Raw genomic sequence first — 17,963 nt, 5'->3', positions numbered from 1 at the left:
GCTGCTTGCGTAGATGCATCTGTGGGTGAAATTTGGCCTCAGGTCTTTCTGGAGAGGAATCTTGCGACACTGAGCAATCATATAGATTCAATTAGGATTTCATCCTCTTGCCAGATGGAGGTATGCAGCATGGGTGACTTGTGGTGAGCAAACAGTTGGGCCTGAAGGCTGGGCATCTGGGGCAGATTCTGGGCTAGGTGCTGCCATGCTTGCCTACACCAGGGAACTCCTCACTCAGTGTCCCAGCCTTTGGACTTCAGCAGGAATTTCACTGAATGTGGCCTTGTGGGAGACTGGAAGGATTGCTGGCTCAAAACCTTTCTGGCATGTGTGTCACTGAAACCATAAAAATGGGCCCTGTGATAGATAAGAGATCTCAGCTCTTAATGCTGCTCTTGCTGGGATGCTCTTTGCTTAAATCAGAGCCCTTCCAACTTTAACTGTGGTCTTTTCAGCTTCATATTTGCCATTTGTATGGCCATTTGAGCTTAGAAGTTGTTTCACACATTTTAGTGCTGCAGTCTTCATTCCTTGTGTCTGGCCCTAGAGAGCTGATCTGGGAGAAGCCACCGGGTGATTTAGAACCATTGCTGCTGACAGTGTGTGGTGACATCTGGGGTGCCAAAGCTGGTTGTTGTGGTGGCACAGTACACCTGGTCAGGAGCCTGATCTGGCTGAAAAGGGTTGATTTTTCTCAGGAAGATTGGTTTTCAACCAGATTGGTGTAGCACCCAGTTCCATGCTCACTGGTGCCAGTATAAAAGAGGGAAGGAGTGGGGATTGAGGGAGGATGGCAACCACAGTTTGTGTCAGCTAAAACCTGACTGAAGCTTGGCTTAGCTATGCAACAGCATCCTAATTTAAACTAAACTTGGGTGTAACAGACCTGTTAGTCTACACTTACTGCACATACCACCTCCAGAAGATATGAAATAAGTCTTCTGTTGCATTTAGTGAGAGTTTAAATTGACTTCAGAGGTAGCAGGCTTAAACTGAGATTCTTCAATGTGAAAACTAAAAATTTCTAAGGATGCCTAAATAAGCCGATCAGTTCTCGCTGAATTTCTGGCGCATTAAGCACCTCCTTGTGGGCTTGAAGAATCCCGTTTGTGGCATGCAGAAAAGGACTCTGCACAAAGTTTCTAAAGCATTCCTTCCTCTTTTTCCTCAGTTGTGAACTATTTGGTTTGATTGAACTGTTGTGAATGAGCAGAACCTTGCAGAGGTCACTCATGACAAGGTGGTATCACCATCTACCATCTCCCTGGCTCGGTGGCCAAAAGCGAAATCTTTAGAGCTCTCAGCAAAAAAATTTGACATGCAGCATTGGGAACGTCCGTGATCGCACATTTTGGTACTTGAGTCAAGGAAAGAGTTGGGTAATTTCCTCTTTTGCAGGTGACATTCACCCTCATTTGTTCCATCCAGATTCAGCGGCTTTTCTCTCTAAGCCTCCAGAAAGCTTCAGTCTACCATGAGAGCAAAACTGGCTCCTTTGAAACACACCTTTCTAACCCTTGGCTGAAATATCTTCCATTTCAGTGTTGGAAGGACAGCACTGCCCACAGTTGCCATTGAGGAGACATCTTCCTTTCTCCTGAGCAGCAGATGTGGTGCACACTGATCTCACTGTGCTTATTCCTCAGCATCACAGCTTTGGAGGGATGCCTGCTCCCCAGGAGAATGGGAGACCTGCTCATTTCTCAGGAACTAAATAGTATTTGCTAAAGCTATTTGCTTTTTAATGTCAACCTGTTGGCTAAGTACTTTGTGGCTATGAGGTGACAACAGAGGCGATTCTGTGCCCTGTTCTGCCACTGCTTGGCTGGCATTCTCACCCCTTGTGTGTGTGCCCTTTATAAAAAGGGGAGACATGCTGGTGCTCCCTTGTTTACACATTTAATAGCTCACAATTAAGCTGAAATGAACTTGAAAAGAGTCGTTAACTAAGGCCGAAATTCTATCAGCAACAAGAAACTCAAAGATTAAGTTTTCTTTCACCCAAGACTATTTTGTACTATTTCAGGAGGGAAGTATGTTTGAACATGCATTAAAGTCTCACTACAGTTCTGGAGTGATGTAAACACCGTCTTTAAGGACCCTTTTTGCTACCAGAGTGCTCTTAGACTGAACAAGAGCCAGGGATCATTGTTTCCAGCTTCTGGCATTCCCTACCTTGAACTTTCAAAGGTTTCTCCTTTGAAGGGTTCTCCCCCTTTCTCCTTTAATTTTCATCTTACAAAACACTCATGGGTTTGCCATTCTGGTTCTTAAAATTAACTGTATTACACTCACCCTTGCAGAGTGCTTTTGATAGTGTAGAAACAGGGAGTTTAATAGTATGGGGACACATCAACTCCAGGGCTTGTGATGTGTAAGAATTGGGTTCAAAACCTGTTAGAAACTGGGTCATTTTCTATTTGTCTGTAGCTGCCAATTAGCAATGTCATTAATCCACTGCCTAGGAGAAGTGCTTGATTAAAATAGACAGTGTCACTGACCACTGACAGGACAATATGCACAAGGCTGTGCTGTAGCTGCCTGTCATTGTGCTGCTGTTTTCCAGAGGGAAGTAACAATTTTATAATTTCTCTGCATCTGGGTGTAAAGACAGGCACATCATCCAGGCTTTGAATGACAGGGAGCCTGGAGAGGACACTGTGCTTGCTGGTGCCCACCTGGCAGCCACTCCCTGGCCCCTGTGCTTAGGGAACACGTTGTGTCTGTGAATGTCCTTCGCTGTGCTCGCCCACGGAGCCATCCAAGGCTCCTCGGGGGCGGCAGGTTTGGGTTTTGCCTCCTCAAGGATGAATGGCTGAGGCTGGGCCAAAGCTTTGTTTGCTGCTGGTGGGGGAAGAGGTGTGGGAGGCCTTGAGGGGTCTGGCTTGACTTGCTGCTGCTCTGGGGGCAGCAGGAAGGGGCTGGTGGTACATGGCTGCTGCCAGGAAAGGCCAGCCTCCAGCTGGAGACCACAAAGCCCAGTGACAGTGGCCAGCCTGGCTTTCCAAGGCCACAGATAAAATAAGCATTGACCTAGGACAGCAAACAGTGGAGGAGACAGAGGGGTACAGCCCTGCCTTCTCCCTGGCGTGTGACAGGAGGAATTCTGTTTCTTACTGGGAATTGCACTCTTCTTCCTTGCTTAAGATGTCCAGGGCTTTATTTTACTACCTGAGTATCAAATCTCTCAGCAAGACAGGAAGTTTCCCCCATCTCACATTGAGGGGAAAAATTTCCATGACAGAGGATGAAATACCAGGAATGTTTTTTTTAGGTGGACCTTCCAGCTTCTGGTTTGTAGCCACACTAATTTGTGGGTGAAGGAAATATTTTTGTACTAAAAAGTTCCCAGGAAACTGTTTAACAGGGAATTGAAGTTTAATTGGCACTTATGAGACATTAACAATAATTGTATTCAATTTGGCCACTCAGGATAAAGTGTGATTCAGGATCAGCTGATTTATGTGCTGCACAAAAAGAAAGAAAAATACCCTAACCCACCAAACCAAAAAAAAATAAAGAAAAATGAAAAAGAAAGCAACATGAATGTGTGGACTGGCGAATATGTGCCATTAGCTTCATATTCCCAAGTAGAAGCTTTTGTGGTGCTTGTCATCTCTTTTCCCCCACAAGGTGTTTTGCCAGACTGGAAAAAGTAGAAGGAACGTACATTAGCTGGAGGGAAATGGTTTGACTTCAAGTTCATGCTTTTGCAGTGAGCTGGATTACAGTTTTATCCCTGCTATCTCTTTTGCTGTCATTCTTTTTTTTTTTTTTTAGGAATGTTCCAAAAACTTTAAAAAACCCTAACAAAATCCATTTACTTATTTATGCTTTTATCAAGCTTGTGAACAAGAAAGGCAAGGGAACACGGGGTGAAATTTGATGTCGTGCCTTGTGTGTGATGCAGGATAGCCATCAACATCCCTCGAACGTTTATTTTTCCTTTGCAGCAGAGTTCATTGTGAAAACAAAGACAGTGCCACTAGTAAATGATTGCAGCTTCCGAGGCCGGCTGAGAACAGAGAAAACAAACTATATGCAATTGAAGTGCCTGTTTGTTTGCAAGCTGCCTAATATATACAGCCAAATGATGTAAGGCAGGGGAGATGACCTGATTAGCAAAGCCCTCGCAATGAGCCGAGGAGATCCCTGCTCCCCTCCTTGGAGACCTGGTCCCAGCTGGAGGAAACCTTTCCTCAGCTACCAGAGGGTTTCTGAAAATGGCACTGGCAGTGCTCTGTGTGCATGAAGGTGAGGGAAGGAGGAGGAACAAGCAGCCTGCACAGCTCATGGAATAGCTGGGATGTTTTGAAGGATGCAGCTTGAATTCCTTGGGCTTTGTGGGGAGGCTGTGCTTCAGCAAACAGCTCGTGCCACTTGGTCTTGCTCCTCATCCTCTTGCATGAAAGCATCATTCAGCAGAAAGAGGTGCTCGGGGAAGCAAGGTAAAGTAAGTGGTCTTCCCATTTGTACACTCCCCCAGCCTTGTTTTCATGTGTGCTGAGCAGGCAGAGCTCCACAGCTGTGAATGAGAAGTTGTGGTGCTCAGCACTAAGTGCACTCAAGTGTTTATTACTCCGAATCAGAGAAACAGACAAAAATTTCTGTATGTAAGAAAACATGCAAGATCCAAGACTTGTGAGTACATGTAAATATGAACAGTTGGGATGTGGCTTGTGGATATTTTGTGCCAGGACAGCGTGCAGGCTTGTGGCAGCAACCTGGGCTTTTAGATGAGGAGCCCAGGGCACTATTTCTGGCTCTGCTGTAGCTACTTGTGTGGCCGAGTGTGTGAAACACTGCTCCTAAAGCCAGCAAACCGTTTCTTTGGGCTTCATTCTCAGGCTTGCTGAATGCCCCAAAAGGCTGCTATTATTAGAGGGAACTGCCATTCCTTCCCTCTGAAAGTGGGCTGTCCATAAATCACCAGTGTGTGCTTTCCATGGGGAGTAGGGTCTGGGACCTCAGCTCTCTCCCTGACAGCCCACAGAGCTGCCAGAGCTCCTGCTCTTCCTCCTTTCTGCTCAAAAAGGGTAGATCCTCCCAGGCAGAGGGCTGTTGGCTGTGCCACTTGGGCTTGGCACCAGGGCAGGATGGCTTCCCATGGATTTTCCTGCTCCCCCATGCAAACTGCCTCTTCTTATCTTGTTTCTACCCCAGGGCACTGCCTACTGCCATGTCCTAGCTGACCTCTCAATTTGGGCTGTTTTTTACTTTTTTAAAAACAATAAATGCATCTCTGTGGCAACAAAAAAAAAATTAATTCCCTTCTCTAAGTGATGCACTCAAATATTTTGTAGTTACAAAAGACCATTTGGATGGCAGTGCCTGTGCTGATACTGGTCTGCTGTGATCTGATGCAGCAGTGTCCTTGCTCTGGATGGGCTTTGTCATAACAGTACTTTCTTTTTATTTCTTAGCTCCCATTAGTGCCTTGATGAGTGGTGGAAGAAGTTTCAACAGTTTTATGATTAGAAAGAAACATCTTGCCATTGCTTGGTCTCTGGTTCCTTTACTCTGTTCATTATGCTTTCCCTGGTAGGAACAGAAGTGTCAACATCAGTCTCTGAGCCCTGTGTTTTCTGGGAAGGGGAAGAAGGGAAGATGAAGGAGGAACTCTAAATAGTAGGGTTTTTTCTTCTGACATTTCCAGGCCAGCTGTTTGAGACTGTGATTGCCTCAAAGTGTTTACTTATAATTCTGTCATTGGTTCATGTATGGGACATGTGGCCAGAGTTTGGTGACGCTGGGCAGTGCCAGGGCACAGATTTGTGCTCCTGCTCTGCTGCTGTCACCAGTGCTCGTGCCAATGGCCTTAGTACAGAGGTCAAAGACTGCTTAGATATGAAGGCTGAATCACCTCCTTGTTAAACCCCTCAGCAGGATCAAGGCTTAGGGAAGCAGACACGTGGGCTTGCCTTCTGGCTGACACTGTGGATGGAGGCTCTGACTCTGGGACAGGCCTTTTGGCACCTTTGACCAACTCTTGAGGCAGTGAAATGGGGGCATTTGGTGATTGAAACACCCCTGCACTGACACCCCTTTGTGAAAAACCCCGGTACATTTGTTTCCTTTAAAGGCTTGCTGATCCCACAAGCTCTCAGCGGTTAGAGGAGGTTTATCCTATCACCTGAGGATCACAGAAATCAGCAGTGAGCCTGCCAGTCTCACCAGGCAGATGTGAAAGTTCTTCAACTGCACGTATTTCGCTTGCAAATATAAATAATCCAGCAGTGTAGGCTTTGCTGCAGCCCTGTTTGCCTTGGCAGTGTCCCATTGACATGAATCAGAAGGTGGGAGCAAAAAAGCACTGGAGGCTCATCCTGAGACTGGTCTCCCCTCCATCAGGGAACCTGTCCGTGCAGGCAGGGTGATTGGGAGATTACTGGCACAGCCCACAAGCCTGGCTTCACTAGATCTTTGCATTTGGAACAGTCCTGCTTTGTTTCCTTGTGCTGTGCCTTTGGGAACCTTGCCTCTCAGGGCACTGGGCAGGAGAGGCCTGCAAGGAGAAGCTCTGGGGTTTGTCTCCTTGAGAAGAAGGCAACTCTCGTGGCTCAAGTTGAGAAGCAGGAGGTCAGTTCTTAATCCTGCTGCATCCCTGCAATTTTTGGCAGGTGTCTGGGTCGCACTGTACCCGAGTTGTTAAGATTTAAAATAGGGATAGAAATTAGGAATTGAAAAAAACCAAACCAAAGGCTTAAAGAAATAAGTGGTTTTAACTTGTGATGCCATCACCACCATGAGACTCGTGATAGTTTGAGCTTCAAGGTCGTGGTTTAATATTAATAACAGTAAAAAGTTTATTATGATATTGGGAAGTGGAAAACACATGGGTTCAACTTTATTTTTTTTTTTCTTTATTTCAGCGAATTCAGTAAAGCTAGAAATGCAAAGTGATGAGGAATTTGACAGGAAGCCCCTGATTCATGAAGACATTATCAGAGCTCACGATGGAGGAAGCAGCCTGGAAGATCCCTTCATTGGGAGTAACGAGATGGTGGATAACAGAAAGATGCAGGAGCTATCAAGCGAGGGAGGAATCCGGCTTCCCAATGGTAAACTGAAATGTGACGTCTGTGGCATGGTTTGCATTGGGCCCAATGTGCTAATGGTACATAAAAGGAGCCACACTGGTAAGCAGCTGAAAGAAAATCTGTGGCGGTGTTGATGTTACCTGACAACTCTTATCTTTTCCCTTTTCATTCTTGGGGCAGCAGGAGGCTGGGGAGGGGGAAAATGGGCTCCATTGGGTTTGTTTCTCTTCCTGCTTTCCAAACTGTGGTGCTGCTCTCTTGCTGGTGAGCATGGTGCTTCCTTTACTTTGATTTCCAGCCTTTTGTTCACAAAAACAGCGCAAAAGTCTGGAAATTGCTTTTCTTGCTGTTCTTGACTGGAGCACCACGGTGGGGGTCATTCTCTGGCACGGTGGCTCGTGTTGTTCCTGTGTGTGCAGTGCAAAGCTTCTGAGCCTTTAAGAGGAGTCTTAGATGTTCTGCCATTGGAGGTGCTCACAGGTGGACAAGACCAGCAGCTTCCTGGGGATCTCACACTTCTTTTGGAAGTGGCTGGGCCTGGGATGAGCAGACCCTGGAGGGGGACACTCATTACCCAGCCATCCTGATGCCAGGGTGGGCTTGCTGCTTGTGTGACAGCTCCCTCAGGGAGACCTCAGCTGAGCCACCCACCTGGCCCCTCTACACCACCTCAATGCCATTCTAGAGGCAAATTTCAGTTCTTGGTCCCTCCCAGCACTTGTTTTTTTTTATTTTATTACCATTTGGAGCCCCAAACAGCTTATCAGGCTTTTGGGTTTGGGAATTTAAGAGACATTAGGAAGCTCTGCAATATGCTGATGGGGTGGGTCTTTGTGGTTTGAAAAATGAGGCCTTGAGCTTAAACTGAGGTATTTTGGGTGATTTATGGCTAAAATGGTAAAATGGTGTGCCCAGGAAGCTGGTACTCACTCCCCTGTGCTGCCCACTCCTCAGGTGGGAGCAATAGTCACCTCCAACAGAAGTGTGCAGGTGGTGCCAGAAGATGATGCTCTCTGGTCTTGCAGCAGTCTACCTTTGATTCAAAAAAGCACTTAAGCTTGTGCTTAACTTTTATGAGATTTAAGCACATGTAAGTCACCTGAAGGGCTTGAAGATACGCTTAACTTTGGATACATGCTTAAATCTTATTAAGGTTAAGCACAGGTTTTTGTGGTGGAGCCTCAGCGGGTGTTTGTTGTTTGCATTTTTTGGATATTTTGCTTTTTATCTTTGCTATTATTAAATGGGGTGAGAGACTCACGCAGTGAAGATATAAAAAGAAAGTTGAAGATCTAGAGTAAGAAAGACTGTGTAATCCCTTTGTAAACCTGGTAGTTTGCAGTCCAGTAGTGTGCCCTTGATGGGCAAGAAATCAATAGAATTTCTGTTCAGAGGAATAATAAATATATATTACATAGTTAATCTCCTGTATATGAGTTGTATTGATAAAAACTTGACCTAAGTGTGTAATGCAAAGCGTGGCAGTATCGTTTATGATGCACTCATGATTTTCGACAGGAATTATGAGAGGGGAAAAGCATTAGCTGGACAATCAAAACCTCGATTAACAATTTGACGTGCTCTTACTAGAAGAGAGAAAAAGAAACCAGAATGTACCAGACTGAGTCTCCAGCTTTCAACCTCCCGAAAAGTTTTCACTGGCGCTTGCATGTATCTGAGCATATGTACTGTAGGTGCACCAGGGTCCGTGTATTTGAACTCGAGCAGCTAAACTAGCTGTGCTAAATTTAGATTTAGGTACTTAATTAAATGGTCTGAATTGCTGAGATACTGAATAGCTGGTGCATCTTTTAAAAAACAGGCAAGCTGCCTTTTTCATGTGAAAAGAAAGATGTGTAAATTCAAAGCGAAAGAAACAAAATCTCCTCTGCGTGCGGGCGAGACGGCCGTCTGCGGGTGCATGGGCAGCAATTGCATAACTGGTAGCTTTTTCCTTGGGGCTACTGCTGGTTCCTCAGAGAGTTCTGACTCTTTTCCCATCAGAGCAGAGGAGCTAGGATGTGCTGTTCTATACAGATGATTTCAAGCATATAGAAATGGAATTTCTTTTAATGCGCAGCTCGGTGCTCTGTTCTCGGTTAACCAGTTGGCAAATTTCACAGAGGATGTTTTTTTCCCTCCACTTTGTTTGTTTGTTTTTTAATACATGCTGCTACTTTGCTGTCCACAACAGAAGGAGAAGTTTGCTTGGATTTCCACATCCTGGATTTTGAGGCATATTTTTAACATACTGCTGGTATCTATCTTGTAAAGTGCAGTATTTTAAAATATATTGCCACTTCCTCAGCAGTGGGGCGTGATGGGCTGGCCCCAGCTCTGGAATGAGCCCTGACCTGTGGGTAGTCTGGTTTTGCAGCCCAAGGGAGAATGGTGGAGAGAAGGGAGGTTGTCCCTAGTGAGTGGAAACAGATGACATTCTTTATCAGCTAATCCAAGTGGCATGTACATCCCTACCTCTCAAAGCCAACTTAAGCATGTTTTGGGAGCTGAATCCTGCTTTCCTCTCCTCTTTAACTGCACACAACCAGAGCATGATCTGGCCAGTTGTTTGCATTGGCAGAAGCTGAAGTGCTTTTCCCTTCCCCGAAAACCTGTCAGCATTTTATGTAAGTCACCCAAAATGCTGTGGTTCCATAGCAGAGGCTGTAATTTGTGTGTGTGTGTGCTGGGATGAGTGCAGCTTTCCCTGCACAGGGGATCGAGGCTTGGCAAGAAGCTGTGCTGTGGGCTCTGGCTGTGCTATGCACAGAGAGGGGCATTTCTCCAGCCATGATTCCTTTGTTCCTGAAGAGCAGTTGTCTTCCCTGGCAGATTATGGTAGTTTAGTCAAATAGATATACAGGCATGGGGAAAATAATCTGTGTTATCAGAGTAGGTGAGCTCAGTGTCCCATCTCAGATCCTGGTGTGCAGTCACCCCTTCCTGTGATAGATCAAGCTGGGAATTGCTCATTCATCCCTCATATCGTGGTCTGGGTGATTCTCTGGGCTGCAGCCCCTCCATCACGGGGCCCATGGCTCTGCTGGTTGTGCCAAACACAGCATTTCTCTGAAAAACTGCTAGTTGAGGTGAAGTGTTTTTGTACTCTGCCTGGGCACCAGGAGAAGGCCTTTCTATTTATTTGTCACTGCTGACACAAAATAAATCAAAGGCTTGGTGTGGGAATTGAGTGTGGTGCAATCCCTGCATTAGTGAGCAGGGTAACCCTCTCCCTCATGTGCCACGTCCTTGTGTCAGAAAAATATCATGAGCTGCATTTATTTCCCTCTTTTCCCATCCTGTGTTCTTTTGGTCCAAATTTCATACTCCACAGCACATTCCTCAAGTTGCAGGGTCTCTCTCAGGTTTTTGTTACTGCAGGAGATGACTTGGTCATAGGATATTGCCATTGGATGCTCCAGGGATTTGTTCTCTGGGATGGAAAGGGAAGGGGGGAAGGCCAAGAGGCAAATAATCCAGGTTTTCTGAGATCATGAGAAAGAACCTCAGTGATTTCTCACCTCTTCATGCTTTCTGCTGTGGGCCTGAATTCAAATTTCCTTGCTCTTTGTTTCTGGTAAAGCAGAAACTGTATTCTGCTCTAGCTGTGCTGATACCTGTGTGCTCTGCAAGGCCCACATGTTGCTCTCCCTTTTGCTGCCAATTGTGACCCTTTTTTAATTTTTTTTTTTATCTGCTGTAGCATCCAGTCCCTTATCCAGTTCACTGCTAGATTTTAAAATGCTTTTTATTTCTAAGGGAAGTCTGGCATCTTAAAATCATGGAATGGTTTGGGAAGGGACCTTCAAGCTCATCCCATTCCACCCCTGCCACAGGCAGGGACACCTTCCATGAGCCCAGGGTGCTTCAAACATCATCCACCCTGTCCTTGGGCACCTGTGGGGATCTTCTCATCCTCATTGTTTTATGAAGCACAGAGGTTAAATGCTTTCTCTGTGTGGCTGCAGCAGCAGCACAGTGGCAAAGCCCAGCCTGGGCAGAGGCAGTGGGGACATCAGCCTTGCCCCACTCTTACTTTGGCCTGCTGGTGTGTTGCTTTTAGGCTTTTTTTGGGGTGTTGACTTCAGGATAGTCTCAGATCATACCATAAGCCAGTGAAATGAGTTGTGTGCCCATGAGGGGGATGTTCAACCTCTGCTTTAGCATCCTTAGTGTTACAACTGAATTTATGAACCCTGGAACTCTGAATGCACTTTAACTTTTCTAACATGCAGAATTCAAGTTTTTAGGACAGAAATAATAAATGAGGAAAAAGCCCAGTTGTATTGTTCCATCTAAAAGGCTTGTATGCCTAAGCAGCTAACCAGGAGGAAATTTAAACAAATGGTCATATAAACAAATTTTGATGAACTCCGCTGGACTGCCTCTCTCATTTTGCTGGCAGAAAGGGGTTTTTGGTTTAATTTCTAATTTGTAATCTAGTGCAGCCTTCCTGTCTCTTGCAATCTTAAAAGATTTGACACTGAATCAAAAATTTTAGGGCTAAATTTCTGAAAGTCCAGTTTTCTACTTAGGTTCTGAAGTCTAACTTTCTGAAAAGTTATCTCTTTTCCTACTTAAGCATAACAAAGGGAAGCTGAGATTTTTGAAATTGCTCTGGGCAGAAGGATGAGTTTTACTTGCAGCTCTCAATAACTAAATTCTTCTGATAGTTTTGCCAAGTTCACTTAAAAGATTTTTCTGTCTTAAGAATGCAGTCATAAATTTGTGCAGAGGACAATTGGAAATCACCCAGGATTTCCCAGGAATTTTTCACGAGAGATTTGTCACTACTGTTTTATAATAAATTGCCCTGTCTGGAAGCAGGTTTTTTCCTAAGAAAACCCCTACTAAAATCACTGATTTCATGTGATGTGCAGGCTGTTGAGTGAATCAGATAGAACAGTAAGGAGGTAATTGTGGTCCCTGGAATAACAAACAGAGAAATGGAGCAAAGTCTGCTGCTCTGTGTCTCGTTTGGGTAAATGCAGGTTGGAGCTGCTGTCACTGCTTTGGGAGCACTGCTGATAATTCCCCTGTGTTCCTGGGACAGAGCAGTTGCAGCATCTGATGGATTAGGGGAAATGTTTCATTTTAACAAAATGAATATTAACAAAAAGCTTATTGTGGAAGGGTGAAAATTGCTATTGTTAGCAAGAGCAAATACTTTCTGACGGCAGCATGGGCACGGTAATTTTGTATTAAGAGGCTGGAAAGGAAAAATCCCGTTTGAGAAGTACTTAAGCTGTACTTTGCATATCAAAAGTATCTGCCACACAAAAAAAGGTTGAGTTCCCAGATACACGTTTAACCAGGAGAGATGTTGAAGCCCCTCTGGACCTGGATTTTATGTAGCAAGACTGCTGCTGCAGGAATTCCCTGCCTGTGCTATTGAGAACCAGTGCATTAATTTGTGAGTTGCTCCCCGTTTGATTTCAAAGGGACAAATGCAGGAAAATCTAAATCTCCTTGTTTGCCAGGTCTGTGCAAACACTCTCAGACAAATTTCTGTTTTAATACAGAAAATCTCTCAGCTTTGCAGTGAAAATATCAGTGTTTTGCACTGGTCTGAGATTCAAAGAAGGTTAACTCATAGTGAAACTTGTGCACAGCACTTCCGTGCCAAGGCGGGAAAGGAGTGCTGTTGTGCAGGGAAGCTTCCAATTAAGCAGAAAAAGGAGTTGGTTTGCTTTGTGAAACAACATTCAGCATCTGTGAAATCTATTAGCAGGACGTTCACCGGTTCATTCGCCTGGTTTCAGGTTGTATCAGCCAGGCAGCTCTCGTAGCTCGTGCATTGAAGTCTCCATCCTGCTGTCAGGTATGAAAGATGCTGTGAAAGAAAGGCCCATGTCTTGCCTGTCCTCTCTTCAGGGGGCCACTCACCATTTGTCTCAGGATTTGTTTACAGAGAGCAAGTTAACCTGTGCACTTCAGATACCTGTGTAACTCAAGAGCAGTAATATTTCATTACTGTTCCTCATTATTAGTTTTCTTGGAGGAGACACAGCAGTAATGGACTGTGAGGTTTCAGCAGTATATTACTATAACTTAGAGGCAAATATTGAAATAATACCTTTTAGTTAATATTTTATTTAAGTGTAAAATGATAAAACTCTATGGATGTATTTATTTATTAATTTAATTATTCCCTGGCACAAGCCCCTCTTACAAAGCCTTTAGGAAAGATAATACTTGGCAACTCTGGCTTATCTTGCCTTGTCCAATCCTGAAGTAACTTAGGTAATTAAATTCCCTCTGCTGGAGAGCAAGGGTTTTTAGGCATTCCTGGTTTTGTCTGGCTTTAGACTCTAAATCTGGAGTTGAAAAGAAACATCTTTTTTGTTTGGTTGGCTCTCCCTCCCCCCTTTGCCACTCTGAAAGTGGCCGAGTTGGAGGCATTTCTGCACTGATTTAGCTCAATAATAGAGAAGAGATTTAACACTTAAAGTAGATGAAAAGTTTTTTCTAGTTACGTTGCAGTCACACAGTTTGCAGTGCTGAAAAGCACAAAGCTTGCTTAGCTGCCTTTCAGCAGAGTTCTTATTTTATTAAAACAGTGTAAGTACATGGAGTCAAGCAGGAAATACATAGCTGTAAGTGATGGGGAAGCACACCATGCTTATAATTCTCATTATTCTCTTGGAGTCGTGTGTGCTGCCTTTAATAGATCCATAGTTCTGGGTATGTCTGTGTTGCCATCACCCCTCAAAAACACTTAAAGCACAGTCAGGGATCATCATGTAGAGAAAAGCTGTGTTTAAAGACTTTTTGTGAGTGGATGTTTAGTTTGAAGTATGATTGATTTCAGCTTATGGATAAAACCTCTGAGTTTTCACAGGAAAGCGAGGGAGGTGAATAAGGATGTCAAGGTTGTTATGTTGTTACTGGTAAGTAATAATTCTAGAGAACAGTTCACAAAACTACCAGGAAAAGGCAGCAGGAGAAATAATTGGAACACAGTCTTCTCAAGGCATTGAAGTGATAAAAAAGGGCTTGTTTGCTAGTATCTGGGGTGGGCATCAGACAGCACAATTCTTGGAAAACCAACAGAATCTTCTGGCTATGCAGTCCTTACTGCTCTGTGCACCCTTCTATTGGCTAATGGCCTCTCAGATTAGCTGTGCTAAATGTAAAAGCTGCTAATCAATAGCACGAAGGTGTGACCAAAATTGCATCCCTCAAGCCTGCGGCTTAAACAAGGAGCTGGAATCGAGTGATTGGACAAAAGTGTAACAAACACATCAAAGCAGCTATTTACCCAGAATGGAGCCAGTAGGAGAAATGAATTCAGGCTGCCTTTAAATAGATACAAAGGTTATTTAAGGTAAAGTGTGCTATTGGAGCGGATCTGGCTGTTGCAAGAGAGGAGCAGACTCCGGGTGATTTTGTGGTGAGTGTTTTCGTGTCGTCTTTGCCATCAAACTGTGGTGCAGTGGCTATTTGAATTCCTGACTGAAAGCTTTCAGCATCTTTAGAGCAGCCAGTTTTTGGGGGAGTAATACCTGCTCATATGTGGCCTCCAAAATGTCAGAGATAAGTGGGTGATGTACTGGGTAAAACGCAGTAGCTGCATAATTTTAAATACAGCAGGAGTAAAAGGAAAGACTTTCGACTTGGTAAGAAACGTGCTACCTTCTTTCATGTTGTCATCCTGAAACTGAAGCTATCATTCCAGAATACTCAGAAATGTGTCAAAGGAAAGGGTTTTGCCTGTTTTCTCAGACAGCGAAAGCAAAACAGAAAAGAAAAAAAAAAGAAAAACCCCATGTATTTTTCTACTGCAGTCTCTTTACAGATCTCTGTTATGGACATTTTGAAATGATGTAAAAGAAGATAATGGCTAATCAGATCATTTAAGTATAGTGTGGGAGTTTGAAAGGAAAACCACAAACTCTTTATCAATTCTAATGAGCTCGTGTTCAGAATATTGGAAGAAGAGCTTTATGCTGTGATTTTTTTTTATTATTATTACTCCATAATGTTCTCAGTGGGACTGTAGGAACCTTAGTATCTCCTTGAGTACCTCTGTGGCGGCCTCAGATGGGACTTCCATCTGCCACATGTGAAATAAAGTTGCAGAGTCTGGCATATACGTGGCACACCTTGTGCTGCCCTCCTGGCAGCATCATAGTCCTGGCAGTGATTTGATCCACTGACACAAGAATTGCTGGTGGACATCTGTAAGAGCTCTCTCCCTCCCTCTCCTTCCATTTGAATCTCCAGATGTGTTTTGGACTTCACCCTAGACAGACACCTGAACTACTTTGATACACAGGTAGCATTCATTTTGTCCAGCTAGGAAGTAATTGTTTTAAAGCAATTGTAAAAGAGAGATCACAGAATGCATTTGTTTTTACAAGGTCTGTGCTTCAGACCACTGAATTTAAACTCAGAAGGTCCCAGGCCAAGATTCTGTAATAGGTGATAAGCTGAAAAATGTGGTTGAGGTCGCTTACATCTGAAATCTGATGATCAAAACTTTGTTGAGCTGGGGCCTTGCTTGGTGTAGACATTGGGAAATGCTTTAAATTGGAAGAGGGTAGATTTAAATCAGGTATATATGGAATAAATTCTTCCCTATGAGGGGTTGAGGCCCCGGCACAGGTTGCTCAGAGGAGCTGTGGCTGTCCCATCCTGAAAGTGTTCAAGGCCAGGCTGGAAGGGATTTGGAGTGATCTGGGATGGTGAAAGGTGTCCCTGGCCATGGCAGGGGGTAGAATGGGATGAACTTTAAGGTCCTTCCAACCCAAACCCTTCTGGAATTCTGTGCTGTAAAGTCCAGCTGCAGTAAGGCACTTAGATAAGTGACTAGCACAACTGTATGCTTGTGTTCAATTGATCTGCTCAGCAGGACATAAGCAGGAGATTAGAGCTGACTGCCTGTGCAAGATTGCTGGAGCAGTCTCACTGTCCTCAACAAGTGTTGATGCAGAGTATGGTTTTGATAATGTTCCAGAAAGCCTGTGTGAGTTCATCAGGGGTTTTCCCCTAAATAATATTTTTTTTAAAAACGGTGGATTTTTTTTAATGGACCCAATCCCCACTGTCTAAGGAAAATCTGAAGGCTTAACATAAAAATAAGCTTTGGATGTGTGTGAGAGTGTGTGTGAACACATGGGATAAGTGATAGAGTAAGGTCTGGGGTTTCTGCTAGTTTTTCATCAAATCAGTCTTGTTAATTTGTTTTGTGTAGAGTGCAAATTTGCTTGCTTTACAGTTTAATGGTATAAGATTTTTCTACACTTGCAGTACTGCCCAGAGCTTGCAACCCTGATCCTCACTTGCATCCATGCCCTCTATGTCACTCTAGCAATGCAAAGCAGCCTTTAGAAAGGGCTATCAGTTAAAGTATAAGGCAAGCAGAAGGTTTGGTTTGAACCAAAGACCTTAACACCTTTGCTGAGGTCCAGTTGTTATGATCAGTTCTGAATACTCATATGGATTGGACCTATTCTAAATATAAGTGCAAAACCACAGCTATGGATCTAAATTTTCAGCAGAGCTCATCTTTTATGAAGGATAGAAGCTCTGAGGTGAAGAACTTTCAAGAAAACCAGGAAGCATTGATGACCTCAAGGAAAGAGCCTCAAATCACTATTGGAGGCTTTGCCCATTGTGCAAAAGAAACGGCCTCTGACTTTAGCAGTGCCGTGCGATGGTGGTGGTGGGGACTGTACCCATGTGCAGTGGCACTGGTACAGAGTGGGAAAGTGGCCTCTGTGCATCCTCCGATGTGTGTTGACAGCTCTCTCCCTTCCCCTTCCCTTCCAGGTGAACGCCCCTTCCACTGTAACCAATGTGGAGCTTCTTTTACCCAGAAGGGGAACCTGCTGAGGCACATCAAGTTGCACTCTGGGGAGAAACCGTTCAAATGTCCCTTCTGTAGCTACGCCTGCCGGCGGAGGGACGCCCTCACAGGACACCTCAGGACACACTCTGGTGAGCCCACCTCGGCTTCTCCTCACACCTCTTCCTTCCTTTATCACTACTGTCCCAGTGCAGCAGGTAGTGAGAATAAAGCGTAGCTCTGGCTCTGTACCGTCCTCTTCAGAGAGTGCAGCTCTCAGCTTTGGGAAAGCCTTGATGTGAATCAGAAAAGTTGTGGTTCAGCCACACCTCTCCTTTTGTGTAACTGAGCTCCTCTGCTGATGCTATCGCATTTCCCTCTCAGTGTCTCCTTGGGTGTATCCCGGCTTCGCTGGCAGATTGTTTTGACATTCTGGGGCCCAAAGTGGCTGTGAAATTCCAGAGATCACAAAGAATAACTGTGGGCTCTTGGAAGCCGGCTTTGCAGTTCATACCCATTTCTTCATCTAATAAATGCCATATGCTGGTTGAGTTCAAACTTGTTCATCTTTCAAAGCCCTCTAAATTGCATTTTTGATTCAGTTAGCTCTTGCTGTAAAGTCTCCTAGCTCATGGCAGCCACAGCACTCACCCTAGAGCTGAAGGTGGTCAAGAGAGACTGGGTTTCTCTTTTCTTAAATGAGAGGATCATGTCTGTATCAATTCTACTTGATAAGTTGTTGAGAAATACCTGTCTCATAGCTGTGTGGTGTTGGAGCCCAGCAGTCAGGATCAGCTGTGGTTTTGGTCCCTGTCCCTGCAGCAGGGGGCTGCATTCTGCTCACTCACTCATCTGTGCAGGACTCCTGAGTAAGATCTTAACTTATCTCCTGAATGTTCAATCTGTGTGTTTGGGCCATCTATAAGAGGCTGTGTGTTTAATTGTTGAATGAGCAGAGATAATTGGACTGGTTGCAAGTGGCAGCATTAGGAATAAACTTCTTTGAGGTGTTAGCAAATGTGTGACCACTGAAGTACCGTGGTGGAAGTGCAACTGCGGGCAGAAATCCTGCATGAGTTTCCTGACCCTTTATATGTATTTCTTCTCCAGAGTCATCCTCACTTCTGCAGGTG

The 17,963-nt window shown here is 44.6% G+C and overlaps 1 protein-coding gene across 4 annotated transcripts in view; it reads left to right on the top strand.

Annotated features, from left to right (window-relative positions):
• The window catches only part of IKZF2 (IKAROS family zinc finger 2), a 109,118-nt gene that overhangs the window by 54,933 nt on the left and 36,222 nt on the right, over positions 1-17,963 (top strand). For 2 of the 4 annotated variants that reach the window (XM_063162646.1, XM_063162647.1), the window contains 2 exons: positions 6,873-7,139; positions 16,815-16,982. In XM_063162646.1, the coding sequence (XP_063018716.1) occupies positions 6,873-7,139; positions 16,815-16,982 (435 nt within the window). The remainder of the gene's footprint in view (positions 1-6,872; positions 7,140-16,814; positions 16,983-17,963) is intronic. The other 2 variants (XM_063162648.1, XM_063162649.1) reach the window with 2 other exon arrangements.

The sequence above is a fragment of the Melospiza melodia genome, chromosome 8 (assembly GCF_035770615.1).
Source record: "Melospiza melodia melodia isolate bMelMel2 chromosome 8, bMelMel2.pri, whole genome shotgun sequence".
Lineage (NCBI taxonomy): Eukaryota > Metazoa > Chordata > Aves > Passeriformes > Passerellidae > Melospiza > Melospiza melodia.
Note: the sequence above shows the minus strand (reverse complement) of the source record. Positions and strands in the feature narration are given on the sequence as shown.